This window comes from Macrobrachium nipponense, chromosome 15 (assembly GCF_015104395.2).
Source record: "Macrobrachium nipponense isolate FS-2020 chromosome 15, ASM1510439v2, whole genome shotgun sequence".
Classification (NCBI taxonomy): Eukaryota; Metazoa; Arthropoda; class Malacostraca; order Decapoda; family Palaemonidae; genus Macrobrachium; species Macrobrachium nipponense.
The window spans coordinates 84,128,644-84,147,373 of NC_087208.1; the positions used below are offsets into that span (position 1 = coordinate 84,128,644).

At 40.1% G+C, this 18,730-nt stretch overlaps 1 protein-coding gene across 2 annotated transcripts in view; it reads left to right on the forward strand.

Moving 5' to 3' along the window:
• The window catches only part of LOC135195091 (HMG domain-containing protein 4-like), a 119,313-nt gene that overhangs the window by 48,468 nt on the left and 52,115 nt on the right, over window positions 1–18,730 (forward strand). For both annotated transcript variants that reach the window (XM_064221470.1, XM_064221469.1), the window contains exon 4: window positions 6,549–6,624. In XM_064221470.1, coding sequence (XP_064077540.1) covers window positions 6,549–6,624 — 76 coding nt within the window. The remainder of the gene's footprint in view (window positions 1–6,548; window positions 6,625–18,730) is intronic.

Here is an 18,730-nt window from a genome sequence, read left to right on the forward strand (position 1 = left end):
CATCTAAGGTAGTTGCTGATGTGTCTACAGCTTCTCTGACTTCATTGACTGCTGCAAAGAAGTGAGATCCTCCTGTTGCATTAGGTCTTCCTGTAATGGATCATGGGAGAAGAAAGAGAAGAAGCACTGGCATTCTTCATCATTGTTTTTGGACTCGTCTTCCTTCATCTCAGCCCTGGACTATCTTCCATTCCAAAGGCAGAAGATAAAAAGAAGGGGGGAAAAGTTTTAAGGTTTTGTGCAAATCTTGGAGAACTTCTTCCTTGTGTTCTCTCCTCTTGGGAAGGGACAGTGCACAATCATTGGTTGGGTATTGGTCTACCTCGGGCAGAGCTGGCACCACACCAGAATGAGGGTGAACATTTGTCCCTCTGTCCAACCTCAATTGGATGGTTGTGGAACGGCAGTTGCAGGAGACAGCCCTTCTCCCTGCATATTCACAGGGTTGAATAGATGGTTGTACAACCAGCTTGCTCATCTTAGGCTCGGTTTGTGAATTGGATTTGTGTTGACAATGAGGAAGAATTATCTCAACCTTGTTGAGAAGGCTGGAGGAGGGAGCCCACACCATTCCTGCACTCTGGAGCATACATGATCTGAGCACTCTTGCTCCAGGGAGAGGGCTACTGTGACCTGTTCCACTTTTCATGTGCACTGTTTGCCAGAAGGGCTGTGTGAGTGTTTGTTCTACCCTTCTATCTACTGGCTCAGTTGCTACAGAGTTTAGAAATGGGAATGATGCTGTCTCAAGCCAGAACTTGGTTCCTATAGCAACTCCTCTGAGTCTTGAACCTTTTTTATGAGAAACGGCGCACATAGTAAGAAAAGTGCTGGACTCCTAAGGAGGCAGGATGCAACCCGGAACCCCACACTATAAATACCACCCAGTCGAATTGGAGGACTGTGATAGAGCAAAAAAAAAAAAATAATATATTAATAATATAATTACAAAATTTGTATGTGGCAGTATTTTAAAGAGAGAAAAATAACCGTTCCATTTCACTTACATAAGGATAACTCCTCTCTCTCTTACTGTGATGAGAGAATTTTTATGTTTGATATATGTGTTTAAGTAATATTTTCAAATAATGGTAATAATAATAATAATAATAATAATAATAATAATAATAATAATAATAGAAAGTATCACTCATTGATGTCGCAATACCATGGGACACCAGAGTTTTGAAGAGAAAGAGAGGGAAAATTGGATAAGTATCAAATCGAAAATGAAATAAGAAGGATATGGGATAGTATCAAGATCTGAAAATAGAAATAAGAAGGATATGGGATATGCCAGTGGAAATCGTACCCATAATCATAGGAGCACTAGGCACGATCCCAAGATCCCTGAAAAGGAATCTAGAAAAACTAGAGGCTGAAGTAGCTCCAGGACTCATGCAAAAGAGTGTGATCCTAGAAACGGCACACATAGTAGAAGAGTGATGGACTCCTAAGGAGGCAGGATGCAACCCGGAACCCCACACTATAAATACCACCCAGTCGAATTGGAGGACTGTGATAGAGCAAAAAAAAAAAAAAAAAAAAAAAAATAATAATAATAAATAAATAAAATAATATAATATAACTGTAATTTCAAATGAAAATTCTTCCCTTCACCTTTCTCTGTATCGTTTCCCAACCTTCTCTCAACTCCAGAGAAGCTCGAGCTCAGAAGGTGTCAAATATGTCAAGTAATGTGACAGGGGAGGGGAAAAGGGCCATATAATGTTCAACGATTTTAATAGCTTCTCTCTCTCTCTCTCTCTCTCTCTCTCTCTCTCTCTCTCTCATCTCTCCTCTCACTTACTGATATGAGATGATTTTTATGGTACATGTATGTGAATAAATGGGTTATCATTTAACTAATTTTCCAATAATCAATACTATGAATGTATTAAATACAATACTCTAACTGTAATTACAAAATTCATATGTAAGTATTTTAAATACAATAATCTTTCCATTTCACTTTTAAATACTGTAAGGACAATCTCTCTCTCTCTCTCTCTCTCTCTCTCTCTCTCTCTCTCTCTCTCTCTCTCTCTCTCTCTCCACACAAGATACGTATGTCATAGTGGTAACTCTCTCTCTCTCGGCTGCAAGTGTTAGAAGTACATATGAATGTATGTATGTATTTTAAGATTAATACAGTAATATGAAAATAATTTAAAGTAAATTTGATGTAGGATGTTACATAAGGTATACATTCTCTCTCTCTCTCTCTCTCTCTCTCTCTCTCTCTCTCTCTCTCTCTCTCTGAATCTAAAAAATTAATGAACATTATATAGACCCCCTAACACTAAAGAGTTTGGCACAATAATAGAAAAATTGGATGATATATGTAGAAATCACAAGGACTGGACTATTCTCCTATCCAGAGACTTTAACTTTCCTTTCATAGATCGGAAAGAACGAATAGGAGATTGTGGTTGCATTTATACATACAAAAAAGAGAGTAATAGTAGTGCAGAAGATAAGAGGCAATTCGAAAAGCCATTAGATATGCTACTAGAATACATCATTCAACAAATAAAATCACCTGCCAACAAGAAAGGAAAATACTTTAGACCTAGTATTTGTGAACGAGGTGAATTATGTTAAAGAAATAATAGTTTATAATGCGAGTATTTCAGACCATAATGTCATAGAATTAACAGTTCATTCCAAAGCAAGTGAAAACAGAGATAAGCAAGAAATGAAAAAGTGGGAAGGATATGGAAAATACAATTTCTAAAGTAAAAATATAAAATATCAGAAATAAATGAAGAATTAAACTAAGATTGGGATAACATTTTCGTAAGTGATGATATACAGGTAAATACGGATATATTATATAAAATATTAGCGAAAATAGTGGATAAATATATACCGAAGAAGAAAAGTATATACCGAAGAAGAAAAGTAAACATCAGTCATCCATACCAAGAGATAGAAGGATCTTGTTTCAGAAAATCAGGAAGTGGAAAAAAAGGTCTTGAAAAAGGAAAGAATGCATGGAAAGTGATGGAACTAAAAAGTAAGATAGAAATGCAGAACAAAAGATTATACAATCAAAAGAAAATTAAAAATGGGACTTGGAAGATAAAACCCTAGTAAATATCGAGCAAAACCTCAAACTATTGTACTCATACGCGAAAAAGATGAATAAAAGAAGAATAGAAATAGGCCCTCTAAGAATTGAAAGATAAAAGAGAGAATTTACCCCTAGAATTGATAATGAAGATAATGATACAGAAATGAGGGATGAAAATAGTGAATATTTATCAGACATAGATATTAATGAAGCCAATATTGTGCAGGCTATTAATGAAATTAAAAATGGAGCTGCAGCTGGGCCTGATGGTGTCCCTGCTATTTTGTTAAAGAAAATAGTTCATTCTATCGCAAAGCCCCTTGCAATATGATTAAGGCAAAGTGTAGATACAGGCAAGATTCATGATGAGCACAAATTAGCATATATTACCCCTACTTTAAAAAGTGGATCAAGACTAGAGGCAAGTAATTATAGGCCTGTGAGTCTAACATCACATATGAAAGGGTAATGAAGAAAAATATTATGAAACATTTAATAAAAAATAATTTGTTTAATATAGGACAACATGGTTTCGTACCCGGAAAAAGTACACAAACCCAACTGTTAGTCCACCGTGAGAACATATATATAAAAACATGAAAAACGGAAAAGAAACAGATGTGGTTTATCTAGACTTTGCAAAAGCTTTTGACAAGGTAGATCATAATATATTAGCGAAGAAAATTACAAACCTAATATAGTGGACAAAGTAGGAAGATGGATAAAAGAATTTTTACACAACAGAAAACAGATAGTTATTGCAAACGATGAGAAATTGGATGAAGCTAAGGTAATATCCAGTGTGCCACAAGGTACGGTGCTAGCTGCATTGCTGTTTGTTATTATGATTGCAGACATAGACAGTGATGTTAAGGACTCTGTAGTGAGTAGTTTTGCCGATGACACAAGAATAAGTAGAGAAATTACTTGTGATGAAGATAGGAACATATTATAAAGAGACCTTAACAAAGTATATGAATAGGCAGAGGTACATAGGATTGTATTTAACTCTGATAAATTTTAATCAATAAATTATGGAGATAGAGAAGGAAAGCTATATGCATATAGGGGACCTAATAGCAAGACAATCACAAATAAAGAAGCAGTTGAAGACCTTGGTGTGATGTTGAATAGGAACATGTTATGCAATGATCAAATAGCAATTCTATTGGCAAAATGTAAAGCAAAAATGTGAATGTTGTTACAGCACTTCAAAACAAGAAAAGCTGAACACATGATTATGCTTTATGAAACGTATGTTCGTAGTCCACTTGAATATTGCAATATGATATGGTACCCACACTATCAAAAGGATATTTTACAAATAGAGTGTGTACAAAGGTCCTTTACAGCTAGAATAGAAGAAGTTAAGGATCTTGACTACTGGGAAAGACTACAATTTTTAAAATTATATAGTCTAGAAAGGAGAAGAGAACTACATGATAATTCAGGCATGGAAACAGATAGAAGGAATTGCCAAAAACATCATGGAGCTAAAAATATCAGAAAGAGTAAGCAGAGGTAGATTAATAGTGCTGAAAACTATACCAGGAATAATAAGGAAAGCACACTGGACATTAATCCACTACGCTCCGGCATCGACAATGCAGCGTCTATTCAATGCATTGCCAGCCCATCTGAGGAATATATCAGGAGTGAGCGTAGATGTGTTTAAAAATAAGCTTGACAAATATCTAAGCTGCATCTCAGACCATCCAAGATTGGAAGATGCAAAATATACCGGAAGATGCATTAGCAACTCTCTGATAGACATTAGAGGTGCCTCACACTGAGGGACCTGGGTCAACCCGAAGAAGATGTAAGGTAAGGTCTCTCTCTCTCTCTCTCTCTCTCTCTCTCTCCTCTCTCCTGCTCTCTCCCCTCTCCTATCTCTCTCTCTCTCTCTCTCAGCAAAAGAATTGATAGACAGGCAAATAGATACTTGTTTAGCCCTCCCTTTCTCTCTTCTCCGGAAGAGATATATGTATTTATGGGAGGGGAAGCAGTGTTGCCTATAGAAGTTCATTTCAATCTTTTGATATTGTAAAGAGTTATTCTCTCTCTCTCTCTCTCTCTCTCTCTCTCTCTCTCTCTCTCTCTCTCTCTCTCTCTCTCTCTCTCTCTCTGTTATTGGCTTTTTATATATTTCTAACAGTAAAATGTTTCAGATGACTAAAATTATATTAATAATACCAATTTAATGGTATATTTGATGTAGGATGATACTTTAAGTATACATTTGGTAATTGAACTTTCAAGATAGGCAGATATAAGCATTTTTAGAGGGGAGTTCTAACTATTCACGGGTTCAAGCTATTCGCAGGGTGTCTGGTACCCATTCCTCGCAAATACGGGGAGAACACTGTACATCAGCAATTTTTTGCATGATATAAAACTTTCATTGCCTGTGCAATAGATATTGAGTTATTTGTGGCAATAAATTTTTTACTTCACACAGCATTTTTCGTGAATTATTTGTGGATGAAAATCGATTTTCAAAAGTACAGACTATTATGAAGAAAGCAAGAGTGACCATAACAAATTAACTTGAATACTAAGGTCCCTTCAAATTTTATCCAGTATAATGAAGCCCAATCTTGGCAACCATATCTCTCTCTCTCTCTCTCTCTCTCTCTCTCTCTCTCTCTCTCCTCTTCTTCCTCCTCTCTTCTTGCTCTCTCCATTCTCTCTCTCTCTCTCTCTCTCTCAGTATTGCGTTCCTTTCTGTATTGTTCCTCATTATTTCTACGGGTTAGTACCCAAATTTTACCAATTTTTTCTCATTATTTGAGATCCTGTTTCCAATTACTCTTGAATTTTAGTGTCATGACATCCCTTATGAGAAGGGTTTCATGCTAGGTTTTAAATAAGGATGATCCATATTCTACTCTGAACTGCCGTTACCATAACCAACTGCAACGAATGATATAACGGTTGTTACTGCATTTAAACATAAATGATAATAGGACTTTAGAGAATCTTTATGGTTTAAAGTTACTGGAAATCTAGAAAGCAATAAACATAAGGACTTTGAAGCTCCGCCCCTTTTCTAGAGTTCCCAGATGTGGTATTATTAAACAATAGGTGTCCGAAGATTTCAGAAAACTGTATCATCAGTTTTCTTGTTGATTATACCTGTGGCAAAAGGAAAAAAAGGGACATTAGGTGATTGAAGGGGATTCCCCAACTCTCCCATTACCTCTAGTTAACAGCCTTGTTACCAAGTTCGATTGCTCTAGCTTGTGCTGAGGAAATACTCCTGTTTACATGGCGTGGGTTTGTATACCTTGGGAAAAATACGGTTTACTGTAATTTGAAATATATTGTTATTAATGGGTAAATAACTTGAACTTTCTTCAGTTTATGTACATTGTGGTTTATGTTTAGAGATGCTGTTAATAGGGTTGTGTTTCCCTTCTCTTTCCCTTGTGAGCATTTAGTTTTGTTGTGGATATATCTTTCTTCATTACAGAAATCTCGATTTACTGCTTACATGCTTTGGGCAAGAGAAGTTCGACCTGGTATAATACAAGCTAATCCTCAAATGGGTGAGTTATGAAACATTTGTTGGTTATACAGTATATGTTGCTTTTATAGAGTTGATTAGGTAAGGGTTTCATAAAGTTAGGCTGGGATTATATGATTGGTGTTTTCTTTTTTCTTTATTTTTTTAATAAGAGAGTTTGCAGAAATCCTTCACAAACAATGTCATAACTTAGTGTTTATGTAGTCTTCTGCCCCTTGACTTGGGACCACCTTGATGTGGTGCCGGGAATTTGTTCCTGGGTTTGAGTCCAAGAGTCTCATATTGCGTATATATTTCTTTGGATTAATTTTTTTCTATTTTCCACTTTTGCAAAAAACTTATTGGACCTTATAAATAGGAAAAGATGAATAGCTTGGACTGGGTTTATATCCGGAGCTAAATAGTGGGAACTGTGGAAGGACCATCAACTACCCGATAATATTTGGGCCTAAGAGATATCAGATTGATAGCTCAAGGGCAGAACTAGACTTGCCAACCCTCCCAGATTCTCCTGTATTCTTGTAATTCTCCCGTCTCGTGAAATGGCTTCAAAACCTCCCAGAATTTTAGAAAAATAATGTTCAAAGAAAAATGAATTTCCACTTTTTACGAAATTGTTATCAGTGAGAAAATAGACAGAAATTTGAGGCAGAAGCAGAGAAATTCTTGGAAAAATGCATAGTGTGTTTAGAAAAAAATGATGTTAGTAGTTCTGAATACTTCAAAGACTTATCATTTTTATCTCTGAAAAATCGAGTTCATGGGGAGGATGCAGAAAATATTGCAAAGAGGCTAGGTGGAGAAATAAATATTGACCAGTTGTATGATGATTTTTGTGTACTGGATATCCAAGAGAGCTAGGTAACAAACAATGAGAGAGTTGACATGTGGTGGGTTGATTATGTTAGGAAAAATAAGGCAAAAAATTTTTCATCACCAGCTTAGTAATAAGTAGAGCATGTCAAATCACAATTGGGTTGAAACGTGAATAACCAAATCTTAGCCTTAGCTCTACACTGCGACACCCAGATTACTATACTACTTTTAATTGACATTCAAGATATGACATTCTGTTGTGTATACCAGTACATAAATTATATTAACTTACGTTTATTGCGAATGATGGATTTGTTACCGTGAATGATGAGTTTGTTATACTAGCCTGAATTATATGAGACTGGCTTTTAGCACAGTCTACTCTTCATAATCCTCATTCAAAGAACACCACAAGAAACCTACCCTTATTCTAGATATGCATATGTCCTAAAGGCTCTTTCCCCAAATGAACTTTGAACTTAGAATACTCAAGTGGGCAGGTTCATAGATCCCAATGACTTCAGTGACCACTGTAACGTCATCTTAATTATGGCTGAGTCTGTGAGTAATTTTCGCACAGTCTCACTGTTAGGGCCATACAGCGGCTCTTGAGCAAGGACTTGAAATATTCGAAAGTGAAGACGCGTAAGAAGCCGCTGATAATCACCAAACAAAAGAAGACTCAACTGAATTTTGCACGTTTGTACAAAGACTGGGCTCTGGCAAAATGGCGTCAAGTGCTATGGAGTGACGAAGCAAGTTTTTTTGTTTCGGACAGTAAGGGAAAGAGTGTGTGGCGAAAGTCGACATCTGACCCGCTGGACCCCAAGTACCTTGCCACGTGTGTGAAATTCCCGTCTTATAGTATAATGATATAATGGTATGGGGTTGTTTTGGTTATGGTGGTAAAGGTAATTTGGTGATATTACTTTGTAACAATACTGTAAACAGGGACTCGTATTACACTCTGTTGAACGAGAATTTGGCGGAATCTTGAGTGCAATAAAACGAGTATTTTTCAGCAGGACTGCAAAACAAAATGTTAATTGGTTCAAGGACTGTGGAATTGATTTCATACAAGACTGGCCAGGTAATTTCCCCAGATATTTCGCCCATTGAAAATCTTTGGGCAATTATGAAAAGAAAATTACAGGACGTTGACACGACAACAATTGAAAAGATAGAGATAGAGTTGAAGCGTATCTGGGACAACCTCGACGAGAATCTCCTGCAAAAACTTGCAGATTCCGTCCCCAACAGGCTTAAGGAAGTTCGCAAACGTCGGGGAATGCCTATCAAATATTAGGCTATGAGTTGGTGAGTGCTAACCTATTTTTTTTTTTTTTTTTTACTAACCATTGATTTTTAATTAATATTTTCTTTTACGCAACATGTTTTTTTCTTACAAAATCGCTACCCTAACAGTTTTTTTGACGGGTACTATATATATTATAAATATATACAGTGGGCCCCCCTTATTCGCGTTCTCCGGATTCGCGGACTCACTGATTCGCAGATTTTTCTCTGGACCATATCTACCCATTATTTGCCATGAATTCACCTATTCGCGGGATTTTCAGACGATAAATAGTCACTAATTAGTGTATTTTGATGTTATTTTCATGCCTAAATACATTTTTATGATACAAAAATGATTTACTAATTTTAAAATATTAATAATGATCAAATTTGTATTAGTAAGTTTAATAAGATTAAATATCACATAATAATAATAATTCTCTCTCTCTCTCTCTCTCTCTCTCTCTCTTACAGAGGTGTATGCTTTTTGTATGATAAATGATTTACTAATTTTCAAATTTTTATGAATAGGACTTACCTGGCAGTTATATATATACGTACAGCTATAGTCTCTATCGGTCCGGCAGATTTTTCAAAACTCGCGACAACCGCCGAGTGGTAGGTGTTCGGTTAGGTGGTTAACAACCCTTACAGGGTGGTACTTGGAATCATTCCCATTTTCTATTCCTCAGATCATCTCTGCTGGTTGGACTGACAACATCGTTGCTAGTCCGCCGTCGGGTTTTTCACTTGCTTCCCTGTGTCGCTGTTTTTTCTGCTGATAATTGGTGACGTATTCTGTGGATTGGCAATCGCTTTTGTGGCTTGTTTTTTGGATTATTCTTTTGATTGTTCTTTGATTTACGATGTCTCAGAAACAGTTTCGAGTGTGTGTGAATGAGGAGTGTAAGGTGAGATTGCCGAAAGCTTCGGTTGATCCTCACACTGTTTGTTTGGGGTGTAGGGGATTTGAATGTGCTTTAGATAAAAGATGTAATGAATGCGAGATTTGGATGAGAAGCAATGGTTGGAAATGAAACGCTATGTGCGTAGATTGGAGTTAGATAAAGTAAGGAGGGCTTCTAAATCTAAATCTAGGTCTGGGAGTGATGCTAGTGTAGACCTTTCTAATCCCTCGACCCCTGTAGTAGTAGAACCTGCTCCTGAGGTAGTAGCTCCTGGGCCTGAGACAGGACCTGTAGCTACGTTGGATGACCCTCAGTACGTCAAGATGGTGGCTGAGATGAAGGACCTTAACGGAGTCATAAGTTTGCAGCCCTTTTAAAGGAAGGTAAGAGTGCAGGTGATATGAGTGATAGTGCTTGTGAAAGTGCAGTGGAGGTGGCGACTGATCGATCCTGTCATGCCCCTAGGTCTAGACCTCTACCAAGCTCCCAGGACCAAGGGAGAAGGTACATCGATGACCGCAAGGGGGTGAGAGGAACTGATCCTCGGTCACCTCAAGCAGTCCTGTTGCGTCTTCCCAGGCTGCTTTTGACCGCTACGGAAAAGGCGTGTCGGAAGTGGTAGTGTCTTCTCCGAGCCCCTCTCCAAGACGCAGATGGCAGTATGAGGAGTCGAGGCCGATCAAGCGAAGTTGGAGGCAACAAGCTGACCAGACTCGTTATTGCTCTCCTCTTTCAAGCAGATGGAGTAGCCCGGAACCGTTTCCTTCAGACGACGACTGGAACGCCTCGCCTGAGAAAAGGGCGAAACCTAGAGAGGATAATTCTCCGCAGGACGCATGGAGGGAGGAGAGATCTCCTCTCCCTTTTGCTTACGGAGAACTTTCAAGAGAGCCTTCTCCTGCTTCCAGCATAACTCGACACCCGTCTCCTTCAGAACTGCTAGACCCAGCAGCGGTAGCGAGATATTTCATGACTGTCATGCGGGAACAGCTGACTTCGCTAGTGAAAGCTTTTAGCCGCCCTCCCCCCCAGTCGGGCAGACGTAAAGATGACAATCTACCAGTGAAGAGATCAAGGGAGGAAGCTCCTGCAGAAGGTTCTGCAGTGCGTAAGAAGGAACGGAGTTCCTCTCCCTTTCAGGATTATGTACAGCACCGTTCACGTGATGTAAGGAGGTTACGGCACTCTTCTCCCGCAGAACCTTCTCTCTCTCGACACCGTGAAGTTTCTGGCTCCGTTCAGTCTGCTTCTCCCGACTCTCGACGCCACGATAAGTCAAGCACTCGTCGCCTCGCCTCTCCATCCTCTAGACGTAAGGAATTTTCTTCCTCTCGCCGAGATGCGGACTTTGTCGTTCGACACGACGACACCTTCAAAGCTCCGCACCGGGAAAACTTCAGCTCTCGTTCCTGACAGACCTTCGCCAGACAGAACGATGCTAAAGTTGGACGACAGGACGCATACAGCGCTCGCAGACAGGACGCATCCAGCGCTGTGCGTCAGGACGCATCCAGATCTGGACGTCAGGACGCAACCAGCTCTCGGCGGTAGGGCGCATCTAGTTCTCGACGCCAGGACGCATGCGTCTCTCGGCAAAAAGACACACCCAGTGTTCTACGACAGGACGCATCCAGCTCTCGACGGAAGGATGCATCCAGCTCCCGACATCGAGACTCATCTAGCACTCGATACAAGGACGCGGCAAGTGATCGAGCTCAGGATTTACCCGTCTCTCAGCTACAGGACGATTTTGCCTCCCGAAGTAAGGGCGCTTCCTTTTCACGACGCCAGCATACATCCGACAATCGAAGATTTTCTCCTGACGCAGGTGCGCATCAGGGAGAGTTTAGTGAATGTGCTCACAGCTATTTAGAGCAACAAGGAACTTCCAACTTAGTTCCTTCAACCCAAAGGGATAAGGAGTTAGAAAGAAATCTGGACTTGGAAGAAATTTCGGAAGATGAAGATAAACCTGCTAATGCGGCGACAGATTATAAGGTTCTCTCTCGCTCCCTCCTTGAGCTGAATGGAGAGGAGTTTAAACCAGCTGCTCCCCGTTCTCCCCAGTCGCAGTTTATAAGAAAAAAATTGCAGAAGCAGTCAGCCTTCATCAAAATGAAGCTGTCGATTTCAGCAAAGATGGTGATGACAAGGATCGAAGATTGGCTGAAAAAACGAAGGCAAGCAGTGAAGACCACCTTCTCTTTTCCTCCAGCTAAGCTTGCGTCTAAGGCGGGAAAGTGGTACGAAACTGGAGAAGCTCTTGGCCTGGGAGTACCTGCCTCCTCCCAGGGGGACTTCTCCGGGATTGTAGATTCTTCCAGGAGACACGCCCTTAATTCTGCTAAGGTGATGTGGTCCATGACGGAACTAGACCACCTCATCAAAGGAATATTTCGGTCTTTCGAAGTATTCAGCTTCTTGGTCTGGGCTCTTGGTGCTCTGGCCAGGAAAGCAGAACCCATACAAGCCACAGAAATGGAGGACTTAAAATGTATTATGGCCTGTATGGATAAGGCTCTTAGGGATGGAGCAAACGAGATGGCTTCCCTGTTTACTGCGGGGGTTTTGAAGAAGAGGGCTCTGCTATGCTCCTTCGCGACAAAAGGGGTTACGATCGCACAGAAGGCAGAACTCCTTTACGCCCCTTTCTCGGAACATCTGTTTCCTCAGTCGCTGGTTAGAGATATTACCCATTCCCTTACGCAAAAGGCCACTCAAGATCTTCTGACTCGCTCCGTAAGGAAGGGTCTACCGGTAGGCCAATCATCTGCAAAGAAGGAGGAGAAGAAGGTTATGCAGCCCTTTCGAGGTAGAGCTCCTACCAGGATGGACTTCAGGGGAAGAAGACAAGAGACAGGCGGTAGCGCTCTAGGAAGTGAAACACAAGTCCTCCAGACAGCAGTAGGAGCAAGGCTGTCATACTTTTGGCAGGCCTGGGAAAAAAGGGGGCGGATGCCTGGTCCCTCTCAGTCATCAGGGAGGGTTACAAGATCCCTTTCTTGAAAAAGCCACCACTTTCGAGAACCCCAAGAGCCTTGATGGCTTAATACTCGAACGCTGTGAAACAAGAGGCGCTCCTAGATCTAGTAGACCAGATGCTGGAAAAGGGAGCCATAGAACCTGTACTGGAACTAGAATCCCTAGGGTTCTACAATCGACTGTTTCTAGTACCCAAGACCTTGGGTGGATGGAGACCCGTTCTAGATGTCAGCGCACTGAACGTCTTTGTAGAGAAGACCAAGTTTACTATGGAGACGACTCAGTCGGTGCTGGCAGCAGTCCGTCCAGGGGACTGGATGGTGTCTCTCGACTTACAAGACACCTACTTTCATATCCCCATCCACCCGACTTCAAGGAAATTCCTAAATTTCGTAGTTCAGAACAGGTGCTTCCAGTTCAGAGCCCTTTGTTTTGGCCTCAGCACGGCTCCTCAAGTCTTCACCAGAGTAATGTTAAACGTGGCTGGATGGCTTCATCAAGAAGGGATAAGAGTATCCCTATACCTAGACGACTGGTTGATAAGGTCGCAATCGAAGAGCAAGTGTCTGGAGGACTTGCGCAAGACGTTTCTGATGACCCAGGAGCTGGGTCTGATCATCAACAAGGAAAAGTCCCAGATCGAGCCGAGTCAGACGATTCTTTATTTGGGGATAGTTCTGGACTCAGTTCTTTTTTGGGCTTTTCCCTCCCAAGAGAGGCAAAACAAGTGCCTCAAGAAAGTGCAACTATTCCTGGGGAGAGAGAAGTGCTTGGCGAGGGATTGGATGAGTTTGCTGGGCACCCTCTCCTCGCTCGAGCAGTTTGTCTCCCTCGGAAGGTTGCATCTCAGACCTCTGCAGCACTTCCTTTCAAGAGTCTGGGACAGGAAGAATCAGGAGGACTTTTTTTTTTTTTTTTTTTTTTTTTTTTTTTCCTTTCCCATTCCAGCAGACATCAAAGAACATCTGAGTTGGTGGCTGGATCCTGCGAAGTTGGGGGAAGGAATCTCCCTGTACAAGAAGAACCCAGACCTAGTGTTGTTCTCAGACGCTTCGGAGTCAGGTTGGGGAGCAACACTGGGGAGCAGGGAGGTCTCGGGCTTTTGGAAAGCCCAACAGAAAGAATGGCACATCAACAGGAAAGAGTTGATGGCCATTCTATTAGGGTTGAAAGCCTTCAGAGATGCTGTCTCGGGGAGAGTAGTGGAGGTCAACTCGGACAATACCACGGCCCTGGCTTACATAAAAAAGCAAGGAGGAACTCATTCTCTGTCCCTGTACGAGACAGCAAGAGAACTCCATCTGCGGGCAAAGGAGAATGGAGTAAATCTTTTAACAAGATTTGTGCAGGGACAGAATAATGTAAAAGCAGACATGCTCAGCAGGAAAGGGCAAGTTCTTCCCACAGAATGGACCCTCAATCTTCAAGTTTGCCAGGAGCTGTGGAAATTATGGGGGAGGCCTTCGATAGATCTCTTCGCCTCCAACCTGAACAAGAGAATCCCCAACTACTGCTCCCTGGTCCCGGACAGGGAAGCAATAGCAGTAGACGCCTTCTTGATGGACTGGACGGGGATGGACACTTATGCGTTCCCTCCGTTGTCATCAAGAAGTTCGCTCTTCTTGAGACAGGGAGGATGACCCTGATAGCTCCATTCTGGCCAGCAAGAGAGTGGTTCACAGAGGTAGTGGAGATGCTAGTGGACTTTCCAAAAAGCCTTCCTCCAAGTCCAAAGCTTCTCAAACAGCCCCACTTCGAGAGGTATCATCAAAACCCCCTCGCTCTACAACTGACTGCATTCAGACTATCGAGAAGCTTGCCAGAGCGAGAGGCTTTTCAGCGCAAGCTGCGAGAGCGATCGCAAGAGCGAGGAGGGTATCTTCTCAGAGAGTCTACCAATCGAAGTGGGAGGTCTTTAGATCTTGGTGTAAACGACACAACGTGTCCTCAACCTCTACCTCTGTGAGTCAGATTGCTGATTTTCTCCTGTTCCTCAGACAGGAATCTAAGCTGGCCTTGTCCACCATAAAAGGATACAGAAGCATGCTTTTGGCTGATTTTAGGCATAGAGGCATGGATTTATCTCAAGATACAGACTTGAAGGATCTCTTGAAGTCTTTTGAAACGACTAAGCACACAGTAAGACCTCCGGCTTGGAATTTGGATGTGGTTTTGAAGTTCTTATGTGGCAGGAAGTTCGAACCCATCTCGCAAGCCACCCTTAGAGATTTGACGAAGAAAACTTTATTCCTGATGGCTCTAGCCACAGCAAAAAGGGTCAGCGAGATTCAGGCAATGGAGAAGCAGGTAGGCTTCAATCAAGACGGTGCAGTATGTTCTTTAAGGCTCGACTTCCTCGCTAAGAATGAGAACCCATCCAAACCCTGGCCAAGGACTTTTGAGGTTCCTAACCTCACAAGTTTAGTGGGTCAAGAGGAGGAGAGACTCCTCTGCCCAGTGAGAGCCCTCAGTGCATATTTGGCACGTACTAAGAATTTAAGAGGACCTTTCAGTGCTTTATGGTGTTCTGTTAAGGATCCTCATAGGCCCCTCTCGAAGAATGCATTGTCATTCTTCTTGAGGGAGACCATAAAAGAAGCTCACCTCTTATGTGAGGAGGAGAACTTCGGCATCTTAAAAGTGAAGGCCCACGATGGTGAGGGCTATTTCAACGTCATTGGCATATCAGAAAAACATTTTGGAGAAGCAACTCTGTATTCGCTTCTCATTACCTCAGAGAGGTAAGAGTCGATTACGAGAAGTGTTACACTTTGGGCCCATACGTAGCTACGTCTTTGTTATTGGGTAAAGGAGTTACTACCTCCCCTCAACCTTAACCTTAGTATATACCTTCATTTGTTTGTGTTTTTATGGTTGTCTGAGGAATTGGTCTGGGTTGGACACAGCACCCTCAGTCTAGCTAGATAGGTTAAGATAATCTAGTTCTGCAAGGTTAGGTGGTTGAGTTGAGTAAGGTTGCAGAGAATTGAAAGGGAAATAGGTAGTGCAGAAGTCTAGTCACGTTGTTGGTCTTGCCCCGTTTGACAGACTCTAGTGAGTTGTTTCAGCATAACAGGTTCTCATCCTGGCTGGCGCTCTTAAGGGAAAGCGACTCAAGAGGCAGGAACCTTTGAAGTCAGCTACCTTAGCAGGTAAGGAATCAAGGTTATTGCCTACAACTTTTAGTTGTTTCCCAACGATGTTGGCTGTCTTTCACCCACCTCCAAATGTGTGAATCAGCTATAGCTATATATATATATATATATATATATATATATATATATATATATATATATATTATATACATATATAATATATATATATATATATAACTGCCAGGTAAGTCCTATTCATAAAAATGAAGTATTTTTGATAAAACAAAGTTTTATGAATACTTACCTGGCAGTTATATATATATTTTAAGACCCACCCACCTCCCTCAGGAGACAGGTCGGGCAAGAGATGATCTGAGGAATAGAAAATGGGAATGATTCCAAGTACCACCCTGTAAGGGTTGTTAATCACCTAACCGAACACCTACCACTCGGCGGTTGCTGCGAGTTTTGAAAAATCTGCCGGACCGATAGAGACTAGTATAGCTACATATATATAACTGCCAGGTAAGTATTCATAAAACTTCGTTTTATCATAAATACTTCATATTAATATTAATGTAAAGAGCAATCACTTCAATAAAGAATACTACAGTGAATTAGTAAGATTTTAGCTTTTATAAAATTTTAAAAAATTATATAAGAATGAAGGAAATCCCAGTCTTCACATCTTTCTTTCGAAACTCCAGGTCTCTCCTCTCTCTCTCTCTCTCTCTCTCTCTCTCTACTCTCTCTCTCTCTCTCTCTCTCTCTCTCTCTCTTACAGAGATGTATGTTTTTTGGATGACAAATGATTTACTAATTTTCAAATATCAATATAAATGTAAACAGCAATAATATAAATTCATTAAAGAAAATACTAAAGTGAATTAGCAAGATTTTAGTTTATAAATAAAAAAAATTATGTAAGAATGAAAGAAAATGCATTTTACCCCGTGTCTTGTTCTTTGAACAAAAAGTGGCAAAGCTGAGTTGGCTGGGGTCCAACAACTGTGTTGCCCTCTTAGGATCATGTAAATTCTCTCTCTCTCTCTCTCTCTCTCTCTCTCTCTCTCTCTCTCTCTATCTCTCTCTCTCTCTCTCTCTCTCTTACTGAGATGAGAGAATTTCTATGGTTACTGTGTATATGTTTTATTAATAATGTTGCATAATATACTATACATTAATAACTAACTAATTTCTCAAAATTCAATATTATTGTAATTTTAAAGATCCAAATAATCTAATATTTCCATTTTCAGTCTTTTGATATAGGATAAACCCCCCCCCCCCCCTCGCCGCTCTCGCTTCTCTCGCTTCTCTCGTCTCTCTCTCCCTCTCTCTCCCGTCGTCGCTCTCTCCTCCACCGAGATCTAGTATGCCATAGGGTTAACTCTCACCCTCTGTTTTGAGCTGGAAATGTGTTAATAGCGTAATACTCCTTTAATGACATTACTATAACATTTTAATGGTAAACATAATTAATATACAGTACCTATTTTACACTAATATTAAGTTGGATTACAGTAACAAAACCATTCTCTCTCTCTCTCTCTCCCCTTCTGCTCTCTCTTCGTCTCTTCCTCCTTCGTCTCGCTCTCTTTCTTTCTCTCTCGTCTCTCTCTCTCTTCTCACGTGGAATATTTAGAAATTTTCTTCTTAATTAAATTTTTGGACCATATGTGTTATGTTTAGTTATAATTTTTGCTCAATCAATATCGTAATATAAACTAATTTCAAAATTGACATGTGACTGTATTTTAAAGAGTACAAGAATCTATCCATTTCAGTCTTATAAATAAGGATAACTCTCTCTCTCTCTCTCTCTCTCTCTCTCACCACACGAGATACTAGTATGTCCTAGTGGTAACTCTCGCCCTTTGTTTGAGCTGGAAATGTATGTATAAGTATATCTTTAAGGACATTACTACATTTTTATGGTAAAATAATAATATACAGTACTAGTTTACACATACTATTAAGTTTAATGAGATTAAAACAGTAACAATAACATTCTCTCTCTCTCTCTCTCTCTCTCTCTCTCTCTCTCTCTCTCTCTTATGTATATTTATTTGTTTTGTAGTGTAAAATAGATGGTTTACCTTATAACTAATTTTCAAATATTAATAAGATTAATTAAAAATAGTGATTCCCAGTCTTTTTATCCACTGGGAGGAAGGTGGGCGGGGGAGTAAATGACAGTTTGATATATGAATTGGTGGTGGGAAAGGAGTCATAGTTATTCTCTCTCTCTCTCTCTCCTCTCTCTCTCTCTCTCTCTCTCTCTCTCTCTCTCTCTCTCTCTCCATTATTATTCTCTTATTATTATTCTCTATGTCTTGACAGTCAGATACATGATGTTGCCATTCAATGCTCTCTCTCTCACTCTCTCTGTTATTGGCTGTAGGTATATATGTTTAAGATGACTTTGAAATTATATTAATAATATAACCTCAAAGATTAATGCAGTAATAGGTTAGTAATTTTAGGTATATTTGAAATAGGATGTTAGTTAACCCCTATTTACGCCAAAGGCCCTTAAAAATACCAAAAAACGTCTCCCGTATGCCGGGCCCGGTTTGGAGTGAGCGAGGAAGTGGAAAAAATAATTTTTTCAAAAAATCACAGCACGCGTAGTTTTGAAGATTAAGAGTTCATTTTTGGCTCCTTTTTTTGTCATTGCCTGAAGTTTAGAATGCAACCATCAGAAATGAAAAATAATATCATTATCATATGTAAATAATGCGAGATAATGGTAGCCGAAAAAAAAAAAAATTCCTACAATAAGTTGATTCAAATACAAGCTGTGCTAAGAAAAAACGAGGTCAAAGCTAACAAGTTACTTTTTTTTGCGTTGTATTGTACACTAAATTGCGATATTTTGTATATAATACATTGTAAAACAATAAAAGCAACACCGGAAAAATATTATCACAAAATGATGTACGAATTCGTAACGCGCGGACGCAAAAAAATATTTTTTTCAAAAATTCACCGTAAATCACAATATTGTTCTAGAGACTTCCAATTT